A 23257-nucleotide genomic window follows, 5' to 3' on the forward strand; every position below is an offset into this window, starting at 1 on the left:
ATTGCTGCTCTCAAAAGACTCTGAAATGATTTTAAGTAGCTTAACATCTGAGAAACAAAAACTTCAGATAAATTATCTTTAGCTTACCTGAGAGCACAGTGGCAATTATTTGTGAGCAGCCTGCCTATGTTACTCAGGTTAAAAAAAAAAAAAAAGCATGTGCTGAAAAATCTACTCATTCAGGGAAAGCAGAAATCTCTCTCAAGTGAGTGTCATCGGCTACTCCAGAATCTGAGCTTTCATTTAAATTCTATATTTTTTTAATTAAGTTGATATTTCATAGGGTTATGAAGAAAACCTTACAAATGTGAACCAGGATGGAAAGAGAGAGAGATCAGTATTAGGCAGAACCTTGAATGCAAGCTTGATGAGAGATTACATGGGAAGCTACTGGTGGGATCTGAAAATGTGTGGGGTGGGTTATGGCCTGAACAGCAAGCATGTCAGTGGCATATTGAGAATTTTTTTTAAATGGTTAAAAAATGCATTTCTTAAGATACCTCTAGTATTGGAGCTGGGGTTCAATTGAATATGAGACAGTCTCTGGGGCCCTCCCATTTTAGTCTGCACCTTCTGAAGGTAAGAAATCAGTGGGTATGTCTACAATCCATTTGGGAAGCATGACTTCCAGTGTGGCTAAACACACACACTAGCTCTGCTCTAGTGCCCTAAAAAGGCGTGGCTGAAGCAGCTCAGGCTAGCCACTCATGTATGATCCTGCCCAATCCCTTGTGTATATACTTGGTCAGCTAGTCCACGCCACCATGGCCAAACTGGGTTTTTAATGCACTAGCTCGAGCAGCGTTAGCACATGAATGTCTACCTGCACTAGAAATCCCACCTTCAAGCTACTGTGAAGACATACCCAGTAAGACAGGCCTCAGAAGAAATTTTAGTTAGATTCAGTGTGCAAGTACACAAAGCAAAAACCCAAGGACTGATCTACTACAAATGGTAGGACAATGACAGTTCTACAGTTAAGGTCGCAACTGAGCGAGGGAAGCTCATAATTGAATAAAGTTATACATGTCACGTTTTCTCATGTTAACAGCATGTTCTAACATTTAACCCTTTAAAAATGATTTAAGAACCAGATCAGCTACTACACACTAGCCTGACAGAGTAATATTTGTTTTCTTTTTGTTTATGCTAGGATTATATACATGTATAAACACACAAATTAACTCAACATCAAGTTTATTGGATCATTGGTGTTTTGCCATTCTGTCAATTAACAAAAGGTACATTATATTGATAACAAAGCTATGAAAATAAAAGAATAAAGTTTAAAAAAAATATACAGCTGAATTCCTTCCCAAATGTTAATTTTGAAGCAATGTCTAGAACCCGTTCTTGTGTAGCCTGCATGTATTTTCTTTCACTGCAAATTAGAAAAATATACTTAAGTTATTTCTATTAATAAAATGTGTAGAATGGAAATAAACTGTATGTGACTCCAGATTTTTTTTAAAAGTCTGTTTTATCTATGCAAGGTCAATACAATCTTAAGACTTATTTTAATTGCTGTTTCCTGTTTAGAATTTCTGGCCTCAATCCTGAAGTTGCCTCCACTCAGACAGATCTCTGCACAAACACAGAGAACAATGAAGTCGATGGTACAGGCCTCATTGCACATAATAACTTTGAATAAATTATCAACTGTATAATGCAGATTCTCTACAAAAATACTATTTAAGTGGTGTTAGATATCTTAATAAAAGCACTGAAAATAGTAGTACAACTTAAATCACTTTACAGCATATGTATTTTTATATTACTATTATTTCAACTTCTTCAAAGAAGTTTCAAAATCCAATTTACTTTTTACGCTGTTTAACGTTTTTGCAATTCTCTCATCTTAGACAAAGCAAAGCAATGAAGCCAATTTCACCTTCAGGTTCTCAGAGCAGTAAATGCTGCAGGAACATATATGTTTTTAAGGCTTGAAAAATCCATGTCTACCTTTGAAAGCCTTCCCAGACAAGTGAGGAGACTTACTCTATCGGCGCTTGGAGAGCCAAATCTCATTTAAAAACATTTTTAGCATTTAGAATTGCAAAGAATCTTCCAAATGTTAACAAACCTAGCGTTAGCTTACTGCATCAACAGAAGACACAGCTCCAGTGCCTCTGTAACTGCTGATAGTCTTCCTAATGTAGCCAGTTTCACAGGCTTTATCCAGAGCTCAGTAGTCAGTAGGAAACTGAAAATAATCTCAGCACTATACTGTGCTGCATGCATTATGGGTAAGATAGGAGTAGGTTTGGAAGGATTAGATTTTTATCAGTAAATGTCAGTGTGTGTATGCTGAAATCGATGTTTACCAATGGACAAAAAAAATACTTCCAGCAATAATCACTGAAGTTTGCAGAGAAGGAAAGTAAGAGAAATACTGCTTGACAACTTATTAAAGTTTGATTTAAGGATATTTACTTTGCATGTTTTGACATATGACATTGCAAATTTGTGTTTTAATGGTTATCAAGCTTTAACTTTTTGAACATCAACTTCTATCATCATTAAATAATTATTGCCTGGCAGCCCCTATAATTTCCCACAATTGTGAATGTTTAAATTGATGAAAATTGAAACAATGTTTAAAAATAAATACATCCATCAAAATTATAAATAATAAAAATCAAATTCTGCCAAGCCTAGCTATGATCAATGCCAAAGGTAAACACTAAAGAAAGGAAAAGGGCTCTGAAATAAAGGGGCTAGGAGATATTACCAAAAACTATGTTCTTCCCTCCCTGTGAAACAGAGTGATTGAGAAACAAGCACCCTTGCAGAACCCAGAATTGCAGAAGTAAAACAATGGAGGCAAACTATTAACGCAGTTTACAGAAAAATTATGTCCTTCTTGTGGCCACCCTTGCCTCCCAATGTTTAGGAGACTGTGAGAGAAAAGAGATCCTTATCCCTTCCAGGAGCTAGGAGAGGGGCACTACAAATGTATCAGTCAAAGGCTAATATGAAAGATGATGGAACTTAAGCCTACCAGGCTCCTGATCTTAACTCCCGACCTCCTCTCAATTTGGATCACAGGCACAAACCAGCCCACACCTCCCCCTCAGGCTGCAGGTCCCTAAAACAGAATACAGCTGTGGGCATCAGTCCCAACACCCAACACAGGAGCAGTGCAAGCCCTGGGAAAAGTGGGAGAGAACCTGCACCTCAGGTGCGTACTGGGAGGGTGGGGTGACATCAACAGCCACATAGCACTTTCCAGAGGAGCCTATAACCTGGGACGGCCCACAGGCACCAGCTGAGCCCCGCGCTCCCTGAGGAGGAGAGGACTGGAGTCCTACCAGCGCGTTGCCCTGGATGTCACTTGCGCATCGCGGCCACAACCAACCACTCCCCCGCCCCCCGGGATTTAAGCAAGGGCCGCTAAAAGCCACGCGCCGCATAACGCCCAGCGACCCCGATACAAAGGGACCGTGACACGGTGAAGTACCGCCCCCCGCAATGGCCTCAGGCCGTTCAACGCTCCCAGCCAGTCTTCCCCGCTATCGCTCGGACCCAACGGCTCCCCGCCGGGGCTGGGGTCGGAGCCGGAGCCCTCCCCGACCCGGTGGGGGATCCCACCCCGCTTGCCAGCCCCGGGCACGCGCCGCCTGCACCGCGGGGAAGAGAAGAGGGAACACGAGGTGGCCAGCACCGGCAGGCGGGGGGACAGCTGCCGCCGCCGCACGGAACGCCCCCACCCCAGGCGACTGCAGCCCAGGCCGAGCCTGGAGCCAGAGAGGAGCCGCCGCCCTCAGACGGGCTGCGCGGGGACCTACCCGCAGGGGCGGGGCTGGTCCCCCACCACACACACCCGGAGACGGCGGCGGCCCCGCGCCCCCAGCGGAGAACCCCTCCCTTGAGCCGGGTTCCTCCCCGCCCCGCCCCGCTCAGTGACAGTTGGTCTCTCCCCAGCCCAGGACGGAATGCGACGTGCGTCTTGCCGAGGGGCCGGTAGCGGCTGGGGGAAGGGGTTGGGGCCGTGCGCGCCGGGGCCCCTCCCTCGTCTGTCCGGCCCCAGACTCACTGCGCAGGTTGTGGATGAGCTCGGAGTGACTGGAGCCTCCCGACTTCCAGGCCATCGCTAGACACACTCTGCGGAGCAGGTAGAGAGCCGCCTTCAGCGCCGCGACTGCGCAGAGCAGCTTGCCTAGGAACAACACAACCTCTAACGCCGACACAGGCACCGCCTCCTCGCCGGCCGCGCGCCCGCCGGGGGGAGGGGCCGCGCGCCCACCGCCCCGCGCGCCCGACATTCTCAACGGCCGCCAGCTAGCTCTGCGCATGCGCACCCGTAGAGGGCAGGGAAGAGGGGTCGAATATCTGCGCTTGGGGGCTGGCGGGGATCGGGGGAAGTAGAAGACGCAACGTTCTAGCTGCGTTACTGTAACTGTTGCCCACATATATAGGAGAGGATATGTGGGATCCGTTTGGGGAGAGGCTACATGCAGTCGGTTTTAGGAGGGAGCTGTCAGAGGCAGTTAGAGCCATAAGCAGCAGCAGCCCCACCTAGCAAAGGCAGGAGTGTTCGGCATTTGGGGGGTGGGAGGATTGGTTCAGGCCTGTTTTAAAGAAAAGGGCAGATGTGAGGTTTGAACCTAAAGCTTCTGCAGAGTCCTGTGGTCCTAGTTCTCGCCTATGTCTCGCTATTAAATGAAGGGCATGTTAACAGCAACTATGGAGTTTGCAGTAGCCTTTTCTATGGAAGCATCGTGGCAATAGCTGAGTTACAAATATGGCGATTTCCTGCAGGGTCCTTGAAAAATCTGATTCAGTTAAGTTTCAGTATCTTTGGAGTCCATTGTACTAAATGCAAAAGTTATGTATGTTTGTAGGTAAGTATTGTATGTATCATGCCCAGGGGGTAGATGTGAACTCTGGGAAGTGTTATGAACTTTGAAGGACTGCTGACAATGTGCCAGACAAGAAGGTATTTAAGGAACATACAGTCTTAAGTGGTTTTCCTGGGAATCTCTAGCAGGAGATGAATGGAAATTCTTCACTTCCTGTCTTTTGAAGCTGCACCCTAAGGAGAGAACCATAATCTGCTGATTACCTGTTCCCAGGTCTACACTCTGGCAGGGATTGATGCAGGGCCGGTGCAAGGATGTTTCGTGCCCTAGGCGAAACTTCCACCTTGTCCCCTCCCACGCCCCTGCCCTGAGGTGCCCCCCCCCCGTCCTTAGGCACCCTCCTTGCGGCAGCTCCCCCCCGCCAGCTCACCCCTGCTCCGCGCACGAGCACCCTGAGCACGCCGTGGCTGCTTCACTTCTCCCGCCTCCCAGGCTTGTGGCACCAATCAGCTTAGGCAGAAGAAGTGAAGCAGCCACGGCATGCTCAGGGAGGAGGCAGGGCAGGAGAGAGCTGGGTTGGGGAGTTCCCCTGTGTGCGGCCCTCCCTCCCCCTTACCTGCTGCAGGCGGCCCTCCCTGCACTCCTGTGCCCCAGCTCCCTCCGCCTAAATGCCGGCGGCGACTGGGGCGGCCGAAGATCCAGCCGCCACGGTCGTTGCCAAAGAAAAGCACCCCCCCAAATCCCAGCGCCCTAGGCAACTGCCTAGGTTGCCTAAATGGTTGCACTGGACCTGGATTGACGCTCTGAGATTGATCCACTGGCGATCGATTTTGCAGGTCAGTACAGGGTAAAGTTATGGTTGGTTGGATGCCTAACTGCATTTTTTTGCTTTAACATGTTTGGATTTCTTCTTATAAACTTAACTCTGAATTTCCAGAGTTTATAATGCGTGTCTCTTGGATTATTACAATAGTCCTATGATATTTTTTTTCCCTCTTAAATTACTGATACATACTCCCAGTCTTAACTACACCTTCATGTACTTTTTGTCTTGAGAATTTATACTGGTATGACATTGAATTAAGGCCTACAGTCTTTGTTCCAAGGAGTTTACATTCATAGGCCCCGTCTACACTGGCAAGTTTCTGCGCACTAAAGCAGCTTTCTGCGCTGTAACTCCTGAAGTGTACACACTGCCAAGCCACTTAGTGCACAGAAACTGTGCAGTTATAGCTCTCTAAAAAAAACACCCTGACGAGAGGCATAGAGCTTTCTGTGCTGGGGCTACAGCGCTGCGGTGCCAGTGTAGACACCATGGCTATTACAGCTCTGCGATTGGCTTCCAGGAGGTGTCCCCCAATGCCTGTTCTCACCTCTCTGGTCATCGGTTTGAACTCTACTGCCCTGCCCTCTGGTGACCAACCGTCATCCCCACCCCATACATTCCTTTGCAAATTTGAAAGTCCCCTTCCTGTTTGCTGTCAGAGCATCTTTCCAGGTGGCCATGCCTGCTCCACACACCAGGTGATCCCCCAACTGGAGCAATGCCAAGCTGCTGGACCTCATCGGCATTTGGAGAGAGGAAGGTGTGCAGTCCTAGCTGTGCTCCAGTCATAAGAATTATGATACTTATGGACAGATTTCACGATGAATGATAGAAAAGGGCCATGACCGGGACACATTGCGGTGTCGGGTAAAAGTGAAGGAGCTGCGGAACGCCTACCACAAGGCACAGGAGGCAAACCGCTGCTCCAGTGCTGCACCAACAAGCTGCCAGTTCTACAAAGAGCTGGACGTGATACTCAGTGGTGACCACACCTCCATTGCGAAGGCCTCTGTGGATACTTCGTTGGCTCACATGCAAGTCAAGAGTGGACCGAGCCAGGAGGAGGAAATCTTGGATGAAGAGAGGGAAGGGACCCAGAGCCAGAGAATGGCTCAGAGGCCGGAGATGCATGCAGTCAGGAGCCCTTTTCTATCCCAGAGGAGCCTAGCCAGTCACTGCAATCAGCTGGCGAAGCGCAAACGGGAGAGGAGGCCCTGGATAAGTGGATCTGATTTTGGGAATTGCTGAAGCGATTTGTTGGGGGCAGGAGGCTTGCAGAAATCAGGTTTGTCTCCCACCGCTTGCCTGTTCTGAGCGGCAGAACAGGCTATTGATAAACTCCCTCACTTCACGGGAATCTCCCTCAGAGATCTCCTGGAAACTTTTGTGGAGATACTGGGCAATCCAATGCCACAGGTTCTTCTGCAGAGCTTCTTTGTTTCTCGCCCCATTAACAGTAACTTTCCCGCGCCACTGTGCTGTCACAGGGGAGGAGGGGACCATTGCTGCACACAGGCGAGCCACACAGGGGCCAGGACGGAAGCCGCAGACTTGTAGAAGACCCTCCCTTGATTCCCTACTCACCCTCAGCAGTGAAATATCTTCCATAATGATCACAAATGAGGACAGGAATGATTATCAAGCCCCCCCACTACAGTGCTGACTCTCCTGAAAAGCCACATGCTCAGTGTACAGCAGGGTCCAGAAAGAGTGATTCACCCTGCCCCTGTGGCTACTCGCCATTTTGGGAGTCTTGTGGCTTATGTGTGCTTGCCTGGGGTCAGCCAGTTAGTGACAGGTGTTTGAGTACTGGCTGTGTTTTAAAGCACTGAATCAGTGTTGTTTGCAACACAGACAATACTGCTTATGTAAAATTTTGCATTTAAACTTCACAGAGATGACCTTGGGAGGCCAGCCTCCCTTACTGGTGGCAGAACTGCTGTGCAGGACTAGAAAGCGGCCACAAAGAACTAAGGAGGACTTTTTCCGTGAGGTTATGATGTACTCTGCCGCTGAGAAACAGGAATCGAAGGAGTTGCGGGATAGCGAGAAGAGGGACCAAAAGGAGAATGTGGCACACCAGAAAGAAGCCATGGCATGGCTCTTAAACGTTATGGAGCACCTAGTGGACGTGCTCCAGGCAAAACTAGCTCTTCAAGCAGAGCAGCTCCACGCCTGCCCTCCCCTGCAGCCACTGTCACAAAACTCTTTCCCATGTGCCCCCACCACACTGCCAACACACTGTTATCAACCTCCTGGCTCCAGTCTGTACCCGCAGCATTCCACTTCTCCCCTATCACAGTCCAGCACTGTGGACTTCCACTACCCACTGCACTCAACACCCATCCCTCTGCAGTTTGGCCCTGCTGAAGTACAGCATCAGCTTCATTGTACTCCAAAGGAGAAGGCTGGGTATGATCCCTGGACATACACAAATATGTAGCTGTCCCTGGGCCCCTCCTCCTCTTGATACCTTCCCTTCTCCCATACCCCTCCCTGCTGATGAATTTTTTCATTTGACGCTCTCTTCCGGTTGTTGTCTTTTAATAAAAGAATTATGTTTGTTTGAAAGCAATCTTTATTCTACTAAGTGAAAGCAAAAAGAGCACTGCAAAGCAACATACAATTATGTTACGGCCTCTTCTTGCATCACATGTACCAATCACCTCCTATCATTACAAGCACTGCAATCCCGAGCATAGCCACAAATATTAGTGGCTTTCAGCCTCAAATTGCTGCCTTAAGGCATCCCTGATCCTTATGGCCCCACTTTGTGCCCTTCTGATAGCCATGGTCTCTGGCTGTTCAAACTCAGCCTCCAGGCGCTGAGCCTCTGCAGTCCAGCCCTGAGTGAAGTTTTCACCCTTCCCTTCACAAATATTATGGAGTGTACAGCCCGCGACTATAAGCGTAGGAATATTGTCATCGGCAATGTCCAGCTCCCGTACAGGCATCACCAGACGGCTTTTAAGTGGTCAAATGCACACTCAACAGTCATTCTGCACTTATTCAACCTGTTGTTGAACCGTTCCTTGTTGCTGTCAATTTGCTCTGTGTACGGCTTTATAAGCCACGGCATTAAGGAGTAGGCAGGGTCTCCAAGGATGATAATGGGCATTTCAACTTCCCCTATGGTGATCTTCTCGTCCATGAAGAAAGTCCCTGCTTGCAGCTTCTTGAACAGGCCAGTGTTCCGAAAGATGCGTGCATCATGCACCTTTCTGGACCAGCCTGTGCTAATGTCCATGAAACGTCCATGGTGATCCACAAGCGCCTGGAGAATGATTGAGAAATACCCCTTGTGTTTAATGTACTCAGTGGCTAGGTGGTCTGGTGCCAGAATTGGAAAGTGTGTATGTTCATGGGTTCTTTGAATACTGAGTGAGGAGTATTGACCTGGGAAGGTTGCAGGGGAGTTTTGCTGGAACTGTCTGCATTGAGGGATGGGAGACTTTCCTTAAGAGGATACCTGAGCATGTAACATGAGAACCCAGGAAGGGGTTGGAGGCCAGGTGACACCTCTGCCCGGGAGACTGGACAAAAGGCAGGGGGAGGAGCCAGGGGAAGGCTGAGTGAGACGGCTGGAGGGAGTTTCAGTTTGGAGCTGACTGGGAAAATGGAGAGGAGCCTAGATGGGGCTCTGACCTCCCAATGAGGCTCTGGCCTCCCTGTCCCCACAAGTTGGACCTAACTGAGAGGGGTCCTGTATCTGCAAGACCTGTCTTGGACTGTGTTCCTGTCGTCTAAATAAACCTTCTGTTTTCCTGGCTGGCTGAGAGTCATGGTGAATCGCAGGCAGACGGGGTTGCAAGGCCTCGTCTCCCCCACACTCCTTGACAGCGTGGCATTGATCGCCCCTCCGCAGTTAGGGAAGCCCATTTGTGCAAAGCCATCCACAATGTCACGCACGTTGGCCAGAGTCATGATCTTTCATATCAGGATGTGATCAATGGCCCTGCACACTTGCATCAACACGAGTCCAATGGTCGACTTTCCCACTCCGAACTGGGTAGTGATCGATCGGTAGCAGCCTGGATTAGCCAACTTCCACAGTGCAATTGCCACGCGCTTCTCCAATGACAGAGCAGCTGTCATTCTCATATCCTTGTGGCACAGAACTGGTCTGAGCTCATCACACAGTCCCATGAATGTGGCTTTCCTCATGCGAAAGTTCTGCAGCCACTACTCGTCATCCCAGACGTGCATCACGATGTGATCCCACCACTCAGTGCTTGTTTCCTGAGGCCAAAAGCGGCGCTCTGCTGTGGTCAGCACCTTCTTGAAAGCCATAAGCAATCTCATGTCATAGCTACTACGTGTGGCAAGATCAACGTTGCACTCCTCTGGACTTTGTAGTTTAAGAAATAACTCCACTGCCACTCATGATGTGTTACTGAGAGTGAGCAGCATACTGGTCAACAGTTCGGGATCCATTCCTGCGGCCTGAAAGAGGCAGGGCACACAGTACACAAACCATTGAAAGATGGCACCAAATGCGGATGGAAGCATAGGGTTTGCTGGTATGCGAAGCAATGCATCATGAGGTATTGGGACTGGACCCAGGATGCCCCGTGACCCCCTCCACCTTTCCCACAAGTCTTAGAGGCAAAGAGAAAGAGGTGCTCTGTGGGATAGCTGCCCAGAGTGCAGCGCTGCGAGTGTGAACATGCTATTGCACAGGCAACTGTCAGTGTGAACGCACAACAGTGGTTTTCCTTCTGCGCTCTTTGAGTGGCACTGTAACTGACAGCGCTGTAACTTTGCCAGTGTAGATGTGCCCTAAAATTCACCACACAAAAAATGACAGACTCCCCAGATTGGAAACTGAGAGGGTGACAATAGTGAACAGTGGGAAGGAAATCAGGGGCTATGAGGGTGATCGCATCTATCAGCATATCAACTCATTGCTTTAATTATAACGTCGAAGATCTTTCATTAGAAGACATTAGTATAGAGTGTAGTATAAAGCTCCATCCATTTTCACAGGTTTTTGTGAGTGAAGGTTATGATGTGGAATTTAGTTGGTGTACGTTAGAGGAAGTTTACTGAGAGATAAACTGGGGCAACATGGGATTTCTGCTTCTAAATGGCATACAAAAAAATCTACATTAAATTAGATTGCAAAATTAGGAAATGCCAAATTTACATTGGACCGAGCTCTGAAGTCTTAGGCTATGGCCACACTTCAGAGCTAACAGCGACGCAGCTACACCGAACTAAAGATCCTAATAATTGGTTTAATAATAAATGGAAAAAGAAAGAAGAAAGGTACAAGTGGTTAAAAGATCAATATACAGAAAAATGACTTTCAATGTTCATAGTTCAGGATCAGAGCAGTGATGGAATGAATTTCTGGCTTGTAAAAATCTCTCTGGAATCATCCCAACAGGTCAGAATCCAAATGCAGCTTAGATGTAAAGTCTGTTAAAGTCTTTCCATGCATTTTCCAGGGCATTCCAAGTAGTTATTTGGAAGATCTCAATTTTACCACATATACTTTCCCTGTTCAAAGTTTAAGCAGATGAGAGATGACAAGATTAGGCTTAGGACTTTTCTTTTATAGCTCTTCTAGCAGGCTGACACACCTTGTTGTCACAACAGGGCCTTCCTCGCCCCCCGGCCCCCCTGAAGAATAGGCAGTGTTGACCTTTGCTTTAGCAGCAAAGAATCCTGTGGCACTTTCTAGACTAACAGACATTTTGGAGCATGAACTTTCGTGGGTGAATACCCACTTCCTCAGACCTTTGCTTTGAAGCTAATCTTCTATTTCCTATGCATACACAGGTAAACTAGTTACACTCATTCACATAAGGCAATTAACCAGTCCTTCCTTATAACAGAGATAGTTAAACTGAAGACAATGTAGATAATATTATTAGTTTTCCTGTAGTATCTTACATCTTTGATCTTAAAGTTAACTGGACACAGTCCCATATATAATTAAGGCAATTAAGACATGAAAGGGAATTAGCATCTACAAACTAATCTGGTTACATTGTTAAACCTCTAACAAGATACAGATAAACACAGATGAATACCCGTAGCATCTATCTTGATTTCTATTACTACAAATAAGTGAGTTGATGATTGCTAGTTTAGTACATCTCTTTGAAATTCTCATACAAGTAGATTGCCTTGATTACAATTATAATGCCTTCTGTTAAATTCTTATGAGTCATACACAGGTTGGCTGGCCGGTCAGTGTCACAATATTGTAAAGGATAATTCAAGGTAGAATGGCCTGTTAACACCTCTGCAGTCATAGGACAAAAAGAGGGGGTTAATGAGTGGGTTACAGATTGTTGACATATCTTCACTGCTACAGTGATCAATACCTAACACCTCACATTGGAACCCAGACCAGGTATCTTAAAACAACTACAATCCATACTCGATGGGAACCCCATCATGAAAGATATCTTTCCTGAACCCCCACTTCTGGCCTTCCAACTACTTCCCACCCTTTTTAAGATCATCATCAGAAGCAAGCTCCCCACACACCAGAACACAACAACTCAAAGCACCAGACCCTGCCAGAACAACAGATGCAGAGGTCTTAATAGGTAAGGTCACTTTACCTTGAATGATCCCTTACAATATGTGCTAATTACTTATGCTAAACAATCTGTTCCACATTGCATTTTGCTATGATGCTGCAAGTTCCTTTTCCAGACCTGAAAGGCATTACCTCACTCCCCTTGTCTCTTTCATATCCTTGGGACCGACATGGCTACAACTACACTGCATATAGAACATATATTATTCAAAAATTATTACAGAACCGTTCCAGATCTGCCACAACACCCACATTTATCATGCTGTCATCCTGAGGAATGCAAGTGAGAGAAGGGAAATGGTGATTTTAATAATTTACAACTCAGCTAAACCTGAATGGAATTCCATGGGACAAAGAGAAGGTAGGTCTCCAGGCCAACAGCTCTTTGAGTGCAGAATTTTCAGAGGCCTGCTGCAAACAACTGAGATGTTAGAGCTTCTCAGAAGAAGGTTTTAATACATTTTTATAATAATGAAAAGTGTTAGACAACCAAAATCAAGGTGTTGCTAGAGCTTCCCGTATAATTATGTACATGTCCCAGAAAATGTTTGGTAACCACATTCAGTAAACAGAAAAATAGAATACATTTTATGCCAATATTCTTTGTAAGGAACCTGTGAACAGGGATGGGCAATCTGTCTATACCCAGATTTGATTAATGTATTTTTTTTAAATTTACCCCACATATTAAAAATCAAACTTTGATTGTTTGAACTGAATCTCTGTTGTTTGAGAGTCGGATATGTCCTCTAAGTTTTGACTTCTGCATGAACATCTATGGACTGAAGTCCAGCACCACATCTGCTGCTGTCCCAGCTGAGCTGGCCAGCCTTAGGGAAATTGGCCATCTGTCTATAATCAAGGGAACTGGACAGCTCACTCTGAAGTCTGCAGTCAGGATCAGATGAGGCATATTTCAAACCTTAGTGGTCCAGGCCAATGATTATGTGAAGGCTTCTACACGAGCATGAAACCTCTGGATAATCAAAGTTCTATTGTACTGTTTTTCTTAATTTTTAAACAGTTATATTTGCAAATATTGTCAGAAAGGAAGGTGAGGAGGTTTGGATTGTCTGAGAGAGTTCCTCACAAACATGAAATATTTGTTAGTTTCAGTAGGTTTGTATAATCCACTTTGTGAAGGTACAATGGAGCATTTTTTGTATTTCTCCACAAGGCGGTGATTTGTCTGATGGCTGAGGGAAGAGAGAATGTTATAGGTAATAGTTTGAGAGCAAGGCTAGAGAAAAGAAGATTACTTATTATAAAGGTCAGTAAGGCTGCATAGTGTGTTTAGAGATGGAAAAATTTAGTCTCTGATCCTGCAGAGACATATATATATATATATATATATGTTTACTTTATGCAGTATGAGTAGTCCCATTGGATTAAGCACAAAGGTAAATTTTTGCAGGATCAGGCTAAGGATAGAGAAATATAATAGAGATTTCTAGCTGTTTTGTGGAGAGAAGCAAAGAGTCTGTCTACTTGTGCAGTTCAAATTGTTTGTTGCTTGTTTTAATGATTTTAGAGTTGTGTTTAAAAATAAAGTTGAAGGGAAGGAACAATAGGATGTCTTTTTCTATGCTAGGGATATCACCACCAAAATGGGACATGTACAGCATCTCTGGGAAAGATACAGTACCTCTGTTGTTGTTTGCATAAAGGAAACACTATTAAATTCTGTACAGTAATTTTTTGGAACTGGGACAGTAACAAAATCAAGATTTTGTTATCAGTGTAAAGGTCAGCAATGCAGCTAGAGATTAGCACAGTATCCCTTGCAGGACAAAAATAATTAATTTTAATCATTCCACCAGTCATAAATTTACTGCACTTCAAAATTAACTATTTGTGTGTGTGTGCTCCTGTATTAAATAGATAACTTGGAAACGCTGTTGTTTTCATTTAATATTCCTCTTAGTCTCTTGAATAAATATATGAATTTGGATAGGTCATGACCCTTTTTTTTCCTCTCTGCACTTAGACTAGTTTCAGCAAATATGAGAAGACATTATGATAGCGATTAAGGGCATTTGCTTTATGTATTGACATCTTTCTTCCATTTTACATCATATCCAAAGAGTTGTATGGATTAGAGTTTGTGGTTTCTGTTTTAACTGGAGTTAACTGACTTCCAGTTAACTCCAGTTTACTAACACAATAGTAAATATTAGTCTAGACACTCCCCCAGATGTTTATCCCAGAACATAAAGGATCCGTAAAAAAATGGACTGGAAAACGGGATTGAATTGGTGTTTCATAAAATATTAAGGAAATAGTTACATGTGAAACCGGCCCTTTCTTTTTCTCCAAGGGCTTTATATGCTTTTTTTCTAATGAAGCGTTAGGTATTCCTGGCTAATCAGCAGATCCAGAGCTGGCATCCTACACCGTAAATGTGGACAGCGAGATCCTGTTTAAAATGTTTGTGCAGCCTTGTTCGGGTTTGGATGAGCTATAAATACACAGTGACACACAAAGGAGCACGAATCTGGAAGCAGGCACGACTGACAGCGCGGTCAACGCCTCCGGGCAACGTTTCATCTTCCCGCACTCCCAGCAGGTCCCGCCCACCTTGGAGCGCAGCTGCCACCACAGAGGAGGTTTGTCCTTCCGCTGCCGCCGTCTCCCGGGCGGCTTCAGCCAATCCGCGAGACTGTTTGGGGAGGAAGCGGCGGGGGCCTATCGGGGCAGTGTGAGCGAAGCTGGCTGCCCCTCGGTAGCGCTTGTGCTTTTCGCCGCTGCCGGCATGGAGGATTTTTCCGCCAAGTTCGTGTCCCAGAAGATCAGTAAGACCCGCTGGCGACCGGTGCCCGCTGCCGCTCTGCAGCCGCCCGAGCTCTTCGCTACCGGCTCCTGGGACAACGAGGTACCGGCCGGGGCAGCCCCGCGCGCCGCGCCCCTGCCCGCGTGGCCTGGCCTGAGTTCCGCTGGCCGTTACTAGAACGTGTCTCGCGCTCTGCTCTGCCTGACTCGCGCCGTTAGTGGCCCCGGGCAGGCCGCGGCTGGGCCGGGGGGGCTCGGGTGAGAGGCGGCCGAGCGGCGCGAGGGTGTGACAGCGGCGCAAGCCAGGGTGATGCGCTGCGCAAGGGCGCGTTTGCCTCGCGCTGCGCCTCACGCTGCGGCGGTGCTGAGCGGGTCCCCCACCCTCAGCGCGGTGGCCGGACCCTCCGCCTCACCACGCTGCGGGGAGGGCGGGCGCTGCCTCTAGGTGCAGAAGCGCTGTGACCTCGGCGGAGCCTCATGCGCCGGGGCCGGCGTCTTCTCTGGATATTTTCAGATCCTGGTAGGATGAACAGAGACTTCCATCTTTCTCAGTTAAACTGAGCGCCATGCAGCTAATTGTGTGAGATCTTAAGAACCAAGCTCCTGACTTCTCTTCATGAAGGCTAAAGCTCCTTGCTGGACTGTGTGTGTGTGTTTGTTTCTTTGCTTAGCTCCATGACCAGAATTTCCTCTTCCTTTTGGAGTGTGCTGATTGACTAGCTCTTTCCTCTTTGGAGATGGCTGCATTTAACTGGTTATGTAGATTACATTAATTGCTTAACATTTTGCGGGATTAATATGCTGTGTAAATACAAAAAAAAGAGAGAGAGAAAGCTGAGATGACTTACTGTTTCAAGTATCAGAGGGGTAGCCGTGTTAGTCTGGATCTGTAAAAGCAGCGAAGAATCCTGTGGCACCTTATAAACTAACAGACGTTTTGGAGCATGAGCTTTCGTGGGTGAATACCCACTTCGTCAGATGCATGTAGTGGAAATTTCCAGGGGCAGGTATATATTTGCAAGCCAGCTAGAGATAACGAGGTTAGTTCAATCAGGGAGGATGAGGCCCTGTTCTAGCAGTTCCGAGGTGTGAAAACCAAGGGAGGAGAAACTGGTTTTGTAGTTGGCAAGCCATTCACAGTCTTTGTTTAATCCTGAGCTGATGGTGTCAAATTTGCAGATGAACTAAAGCTCAGCAGTTTCTCTTTGAAGTCTGGTCCTGAATTTTTTTTGCTGCAGGATGGCCACCTTAAGGTCTGCTAGAGTGTGGCCAGGGAGGTTGAAGTGTTCTCCTACAGGTTTTTTTATATTGCCATTCCTAATGTCTGATTTGTGTCCATTTATCCTTTTCCGTAGAGACTGCCCAGTTTGGCCGATGTACATAGCAGAGGGGCATTGCCGGCATATGATGGCGTAGATTACATTGGTGGACGTGCAGGTGAATGAACCGGTGATGGTGTGACTGATCAAGAAACTTGCACAAATACAGACAGATATCATCTTCCTTTCCAAATGCAAACGGATGGACATCATACCAAATGGACTAAAGGTAAAAAATCCACTGCTATCTACATACTACACAGACCACAATGAGAGATTATGCCATACTCTATCAAAGAAACTGAGGGAACCACCTGATCAGCATCCTATACAGCAAACAAGAAAACATCAAAAAAGAGCTCTCCAAACTGGAAACTCTTGTTAATAACCAAACTTCTATACAAACGGACTTCACTAAAATAAGACAGGGGATCTACATTATTCACTTCACCTCTCTGCAAAGGAAAAAGGACTGTAAGCTGTCTAAACTCCTACCTGCCTCATGGGGCCACAACCGTGGTACCCTCAACCCACCCAGCAATATCGTCAGTCTGTCCAACTACACACTCAGGACAGACTTTTCTTCTGGGCTATCTCGAGGACTCTCTTTCTGCCCTGCCATCCCCACCAACATGATACAGTTCTGCGGCGATCTGGAAGCCTACTTTTGCCATCTCCGATTCAAAGAATACTTTCAGGACAACACTGAACAGCGCACTGATACACAGGTACCCTCCCACCAACAGCACAAGAAGAAGAACTCCACATGGACTCCTCCTGAGGGTCGAAATGATAGTCTGGACCTATACATTGAATGCTTTCGCCCCCGTGCACAGGCAGAAATTGTAGAAAAACAACATCGCTTGCCTCATAACCTAAGTCGTGCAGAACACAATGCCATCCACAGCCTCAGAAACCACCCTGACGTTATCATCAAAGAGGCTGAAAAGGAGGTGCTGTTGTCGTCATGAACAGGTCTGACTACCAAAAGGAGGCCGCCAGACAACTCTCCAATACCAAATTCTACAGACCACTTCCCTCAGATCCCATTGAGGAATACACTAAGAAACTGCACCATCTACTCAGGACACTTCCTACACTAACATCGGAACAAATCAACATACCCTTAGAGCCCTGACCAGGGTTATTCTATCTACTACCCAAGATCCACAAACCCGAAAATCCTGGACGCCCCATCATCTCGGGCATTGGCACTCTCACTGAAGGACTGTCTGGATATGTGGACTCTCTACTCAGACCCTATGCCACCAGCACTCCCAGCTATCTCCGTGACACCACTGATTTCCTGAGGGAACTACAATGCATTGGTGACCTTCCAGAAAACACCATCTTAGCCACCGTGGATGTGGAGGCTCTCTACACAAACATCCCACACACAGGTGGAATACAAGCTGTCAAGAACAGTATCCCTGATGATGCCACAGCACAAGTCGCTGCTGAGCTCTGTGCCTTTATCCTCACACACAACTATTTCAAATTTGATGACAATATATATATATCTCCAGATCAGTGGCACTGCTATGGGCACCCACATGGCCCCACAATATGTCAATATTTTTATAGCCGACCTGGAACAATGCTTCCTCAGCTCTCGTCCACTCACACCTCTTCTCTGCCTACGCTACATTGATGACATCTTCATCATCTGGACCCATGGGAAGGAGACTCTGAAAAAATTCCACCACGATTTCAACAGCTTCCACCCTACCATCAACCTCAGCCTGGACCAATCTACATGGGAGGTCCACTTCCTAGACACCATGGTGCAAATAAGTGATGGTCACATTAACACCACCCTATACCAAAAATCTACCGACCGCTATGCCTACCTTCATGCCTCCAGCTTCCATCCCAGGCACATCACACGATCCATTGTCTACAGCCAAGCACTGAGGTACAACTGCATCTGCTCTAATCCCTCAGACAGAGACTAACACCTACAAAATCTCCACCAAGCATTCTCAAAACTACAATACCCGCATGAGGAAATAAGGAAACAGAGCCAGACGTGTACCCAGAAGTCTTCTACTGTAAGACAAACCCAAGAAAGAAACCAACAGGACTCCACTGGCCATCACATACAGTCCCCAGCTAAAACCCCTCTAACGCATCATCAGGGATCTAAAACCCATTCTGGACAATGATCCCACACTTTCACAGGCCTTGGGTAGCAGGCCAGTCCTTGCCCACAGACAACCTGCCAGTAACTGCACACCGCACCATAGTAACTCTAGCTCAGGAACCAATCCATGCAACAAACCTTGATGCCAACTCTGCCCACATATCTACACCAGCGACACCATCACAGGACCTAACCAGATCAGCCACACCATCACCGGTTCATTCACCTGCACGTCCACCAATGTAATCTACGCCATCATATGCCAGCAATGCCCCTCTGCTATGTACATCGGCCAAACTGGACAGTCTTTACGGAAAAAGATAAATGGACACAAATCAGATATTAGGAATGGCAATATACAAAAACCTGTAGGAGAACACTTCAACCTCCCTGGCCACACTCTAGCAGACTTTAAGGTGGCCATCCTGCAGCAAAAAAACTTCAGGACCAGACTTCAAAGAGAAACTGCTGAGCTTCAGTTCATCTGCAAATTTTACACCATCAGCTCAGGATTAAACAAAGACTGTGAATGGCTTGCCAACTACAGAACCAGTTTCTTGTCCCTTAGTTTTCACACCTCAACTGCTAGAACAGGGCCTCATTATCTCTAGCTTGCTTGCATATATATACTTGCCCCTGGAAATTTCCACTACATGCATCTGGCGAAGTGGGTATTCACCCACGAAAGCTCATGCTCCAAAACGTCCGTTAGTCTATAAGGTGCCACAGGATTCTTTGCTGCTTTTATTGTTTCAAGTGTAGCTGTATTGGTCCCAAGGTATTAGAGCGATAAGGTGGGTGAGGTAATATCTTCTATTGGACCAGCTATTGTCAAAGAGACAAGCTTGTTTCTTTTACCAACAGAATTTGGTCCAATTAAAAATGTTATCTCACCCACTTTGTCTCAACTGACTTATTGACAAAAGCATCTTAAAATATTTTAAAATAAGCTAGCTTCACTCTTGTCATACAGGAAAACAAGATCTCTGTTTGGTCTGTTGGAGACTTTGGAAGTTTGGGTCCCAATGAGGAGTATCAAGGAGAACCACAGCTGTTATGTGATATCAGACACCATGGTGATGTCATGGACATGCAGGTAAAATAGTTATATCCAATGGCTGTTTTTTTCCTTCTTTTTAATAAAGATTTAACACTTGTAAGGAATATTTTAAGTATCATTGGGATATCTGAATATTGAGCATCATATAATTTTTTTTCTAGGAGATTATTGTCTAAATCAATTTCCAAACATCAGTTTTTGCATTTGTACATTCTGAGATTATCTAACAATGAGTAAGACTGCTGAAAATTCAAATCATTTGTGTTCTTGTGATCATGTCCTCAAACTGTAACAAGCTTAAGATATTTCTTCTTAGTTTTTTGACCAGGAAAGAATTGTAGCTGCTTCATCAACAGGAAGTGTAACCATTTTCCGACACCATCAGAATAATCAGGTAAATAACTCACTGTAGAAGTAACTTTCACTTGGTTTCAGCTACTGTTGCTTATAGTACAAATCATTTTAGAGCACACAGAGACATGAATTCTGAGAATTATCAAAACATGAAGCAGCTGAACTCATGAGTCCTAAATTCTGTAAACTAGGCTAATTTTTAAAATATGTAGAATAGTCTGATAGTATTTAAATAAGTGGACCTGTGGTAACAACTGGGCTTACAAATTTACCTAAATTTGTGAACTTTATTGTAGAAAGTGTGCATATGTTCATAAGGTATTGCAATAACATAATAACAAATGGTAATGGGAAAAGATATTAAAGACAGATAACATAATTAAATTAGTCTAAACAAAAAGGACAAGTGAACATAATTCAAAGATTGTGTTTAAAATTATGCTTGTTAAAAACAGAAAATTTAAAGCCAAAAGTTGTTAATCTAAAAATGGTATGTCAAATATTATGTCTAATTAATAAACAAAATAATGAGGAAATGGGGTATTCCACCAATCATTCCCTTTTCGAGTCATTAAAAGAGAAAATGTTTTGTGGAAAATACAAAAACAAAAATAGAAACAGATGAAGGCAACTGGAGCAAACTTCACCACCATGGCTGTCACCCCCCACAGTCTTCTGCACACTGGAGCTTTGTTTTGTCCTAAACCTGAGGGATGTTCTGATCAGACCAAGCCAAAGAGAACAATACCAATGACAACACCACTTCACTCAGTTCTAGCTGAATCCCAAACCCTGCCTACAATGAAATGGGATTGGACTTTGACAACAGCTGCAGCTCATCTCAATTAACTTCTTTTTTTCCTTGAAAGTTTTGGACTTGAACAACAGCAGCAACAATAGTTTCAGACCATTTTATTCAGCTTCTTTTCTTTTCCCCCTAAAGGACAGTTATTACCATTTTTAATACTCATAGACTTTAGGGTCAGAAGGGACCAATATGATCATCTAGTCTGACCTCCTGCACAAAGCAGGCCACAGAACCCTACCCATCCACTTCTATAACAAACCCCTAACCTATGTCTGAGTTATTGAAGTCTTCAAATTGTGATTTGAAGACCTCAGGCTGCAGAGAATCCACCAGTAAGTGACCCATGCCCCACACTGCAGAGGAAGGCAAAAAACCTCTAGGGCCTCTGCCAATCTGCCCCGGAGGAAAATTCCTTCCCGACCCCAAATATGGCGATCAGCTAAACCATGAGCATGTGGGCAAGACTCACCAGCCAGCACTCAGGAAAGAATTCTCTGCAGTAACTCAGATCCCATCCCATCACAGACCACTGGGCATACTTACCTGCTGATAATCCAAAGATCAGTTGCCAAAATTAAGCTATCCATCATACTATCCCTTCTATAAACTTATCAAGCTTAGTCTTAAAGCCAGATATGTCTTTTGCCCCCACTACTCCCCTTGGAAGGCTGTTCCAGAACTTCACTCCTCTAATGGTTAGAAACTTTCATCTAATTTCAATTCTAAACTTCCTAGTGTCCAGTTTATACCCATTTGTTCTTGTGTCTACATTGGTGCTAAGCTTAAATAATTCCTCTTCCTCCCTAATATTAGTCCCTCTGATATATTTATAAAGAGCAAGCATATTCCCCCTCAACCTTCTTCTGGTTAGGCTAAAGAAGCCAAGCTCTTTGAGTCTCCTTTCATAAGACAGGTTTTCCATTCCTCGAATCATCCTAGTAGCCCGTCTCTGAACCTGTTCCAGTTTGAATTCATCCTTCTTAAACATGGGAGACCAGAACTGCACACAGTATTCCAGATGAGGACTCACCAGTGCCTTGTATAACGGTACTAACATCTCCTTATCTTTGCTGGAAATACCTCGCCTGATGCAGCCTAAAACTGCATTAGCTTTTTTAACGGCTGTATCCCATTGGCGGCTCATAGTCATCCTGTGATCAACCAATACTCCGAGGTCCTTCTCCTCCTCTGTTGCTTCCAACTGATGTGTCCCCAATTTATAACTAAAATTATTATTAATCCCTAAATGCATGACCTTGCACTTTTCACTATTAAATTTCATCCTATTACTATTACTCCAGTTTACAAGGTCATCCAGATCTTCCTGTATGATATCCCGGTCCTTCTCTGTGTTAGTAATACTTCCCAGCTTTGTGTCATCCGCAAACTTTATTAGCACATTCCCGCTTTTTGTGCCAAGGTCAGTAATAAAAAGGCTAAATAAGATTGGTCCCAAAACTGATCCTTGAGGAACTCCACTAGTAACCTCCTTCCAGGCTGACAGTTCACCCTTCAGTACAACCCGTTGTAGTCTCCCCTTTAACCAGTTCCTTATCCACCTTTCAATTTTCATACCATCTAAGAGACTGTCAAAGAAGGAGGTTTTCCTTTCTCCAGTTAAAAGGAAAGGGAACAAGAAAGCTTGTTCAAATAAAAGCCTTAATTAATACTTCAAATTTCAAATGCTTTAACTGTTTTTCTGTCTCTTCTGTATCTTCTAATAAAAGATTAAAAGGATTTTTAATGGTGTTTGCTATGGTACTAAGCTGGCTGTATGTATACCAAAACTCATAAATTAGCTTTAAGTATTGGTCTGTTTTACTTTCATTTAGTTGTTCTCACAACTACACAATAGAGAGATTTTCTTTTTTGGCAATTTGCCTTGCTTACTGCCATAAACCTATTATTTGATCTCAGTCTATGCTCAGTATCCAGATCTCATGAAGATCCTATATCCTTGATAAATATCACCGTGTTGAAATACATGTCCCAGATCATAAAGGTAAATATGTAAATAGATAGGTAGGATTCTTATGCTTTCTAGAGCTATTGCTATTCAACGTGTCCCTGTTAAGAGGCTCCAGTAATTGAGATGAGAAGAGAGTTCTGTCTGGTCCATTATACCCAGAAGGATAGTGCCTGCAATGCAGGGTTGTGCATTGGGGATTAAAGAGGAATGAAAGATCTTCTGATCTGTATTAATGTGAACAATCTTGAAACAATTTGGTGTGCCCTGGTTATATCAGTACTTCTTTAAATATTTCAGAAGCTTTGGTCTCTAACACTATCACAAGATTGTTAATTAGTACTATTGATAAATTCTCCTCTTTACTTACTGCTTAGACTTTATCTGTTAACCAACGATGGGAGAGGGCTCATTACCATGTGGATCCAGATACACCTTTCTATGGTGGAGCGTCATGTACAGGGGTCATCTGCAACAACCCAGAAATTGTCACTGTTGGAGAGGATGGTCGAATAAATCTTTTCAGAGCTGACCACAGGGAGGCTGTGAGAACTATAGGTAGGCCAAATAATCACTTTTTAAGGAATGTGGTCTAAAGAATTTCAGTCTCTGCTCATCAAGTGACAAACGAAAAAAGAAATAGCCAGTAACTTC

At 45.1% G+C, this 23257-nt stretch overlaps 2 protein-coding genes across 7 annotated transcripts in view; one reads left to right on the forward strand and one right to left on the reverse strand.

Moving 5' to 3' along the window:
- Positions 1-4129, reverse strand: part of PCMT1 (protein-L-isoaspartate (D-aspartate) O-methyltransferase) — a 63354-nt gene extending 59225 nt beyond the window's left edge. For both annotated transcript variants that reach the window (XM_050949988.1, XM_050949989.1), the window contains exon 1: positions 4037-4129. In XM_050949988.1, coding sequence (XP_050805945.1) covers positions 4037-4091 — 55 coding nt within the window. In that variant the 5' untranslated portion in view covers positions 4092-4129. The remainder of the gene's footprint in view (positions 1-4036) is intronic.
- NUP43 (nucleoporin 43) overlaps positions 4021-23257 on the forward strand; it is a 34481-nt gene continuing 15244 nt past the window's right edge. Inside the window, exons 1-4 of one of the 5 annotated variants that reach the window (XM_050949802.1) lie at positions 4021-4115; positions 19389-19511; positions 19792-19869; positions 22981-23161. In XM_050949802.1, the coding sequence (XP_050805759.1) occupies positions 19500-19511; positions 19792-19869; positions 22981-23161 (271 nt within the window). In that variant the 5' untranslated portion in view covers positions 4021-4115; positions 19389-19499. Of the gene's footprint in view, positions 4116-14817; positions 15057-16308; positions 16502-18732; positions 19194-19388; positions 19512-19791; positions 19870-22980; positions 23162-23257 lie in introns of those variants that run through there. The other 4 variants (XM_050949800.1, XM_050949801.1, XM_050949804.1 and 1 more) reach the window with 4 other exon arrangements.

The sequence above is a fragment of the Gopherus flavomarginatus genome, chromosome 4 (assembly GCF_025201925.1).
Source record: "Gopherus flavomarginatus isolate rGopFla2 chromosome 4, rGopFla2.mat.asm, whole genome shotgun sequence".
Taxonomy (NCBI): Eukaryota; Metazoa; Chordata; order Testudines; family Testudinidae; genus Gopherus; species Gopherus flavomarginatus.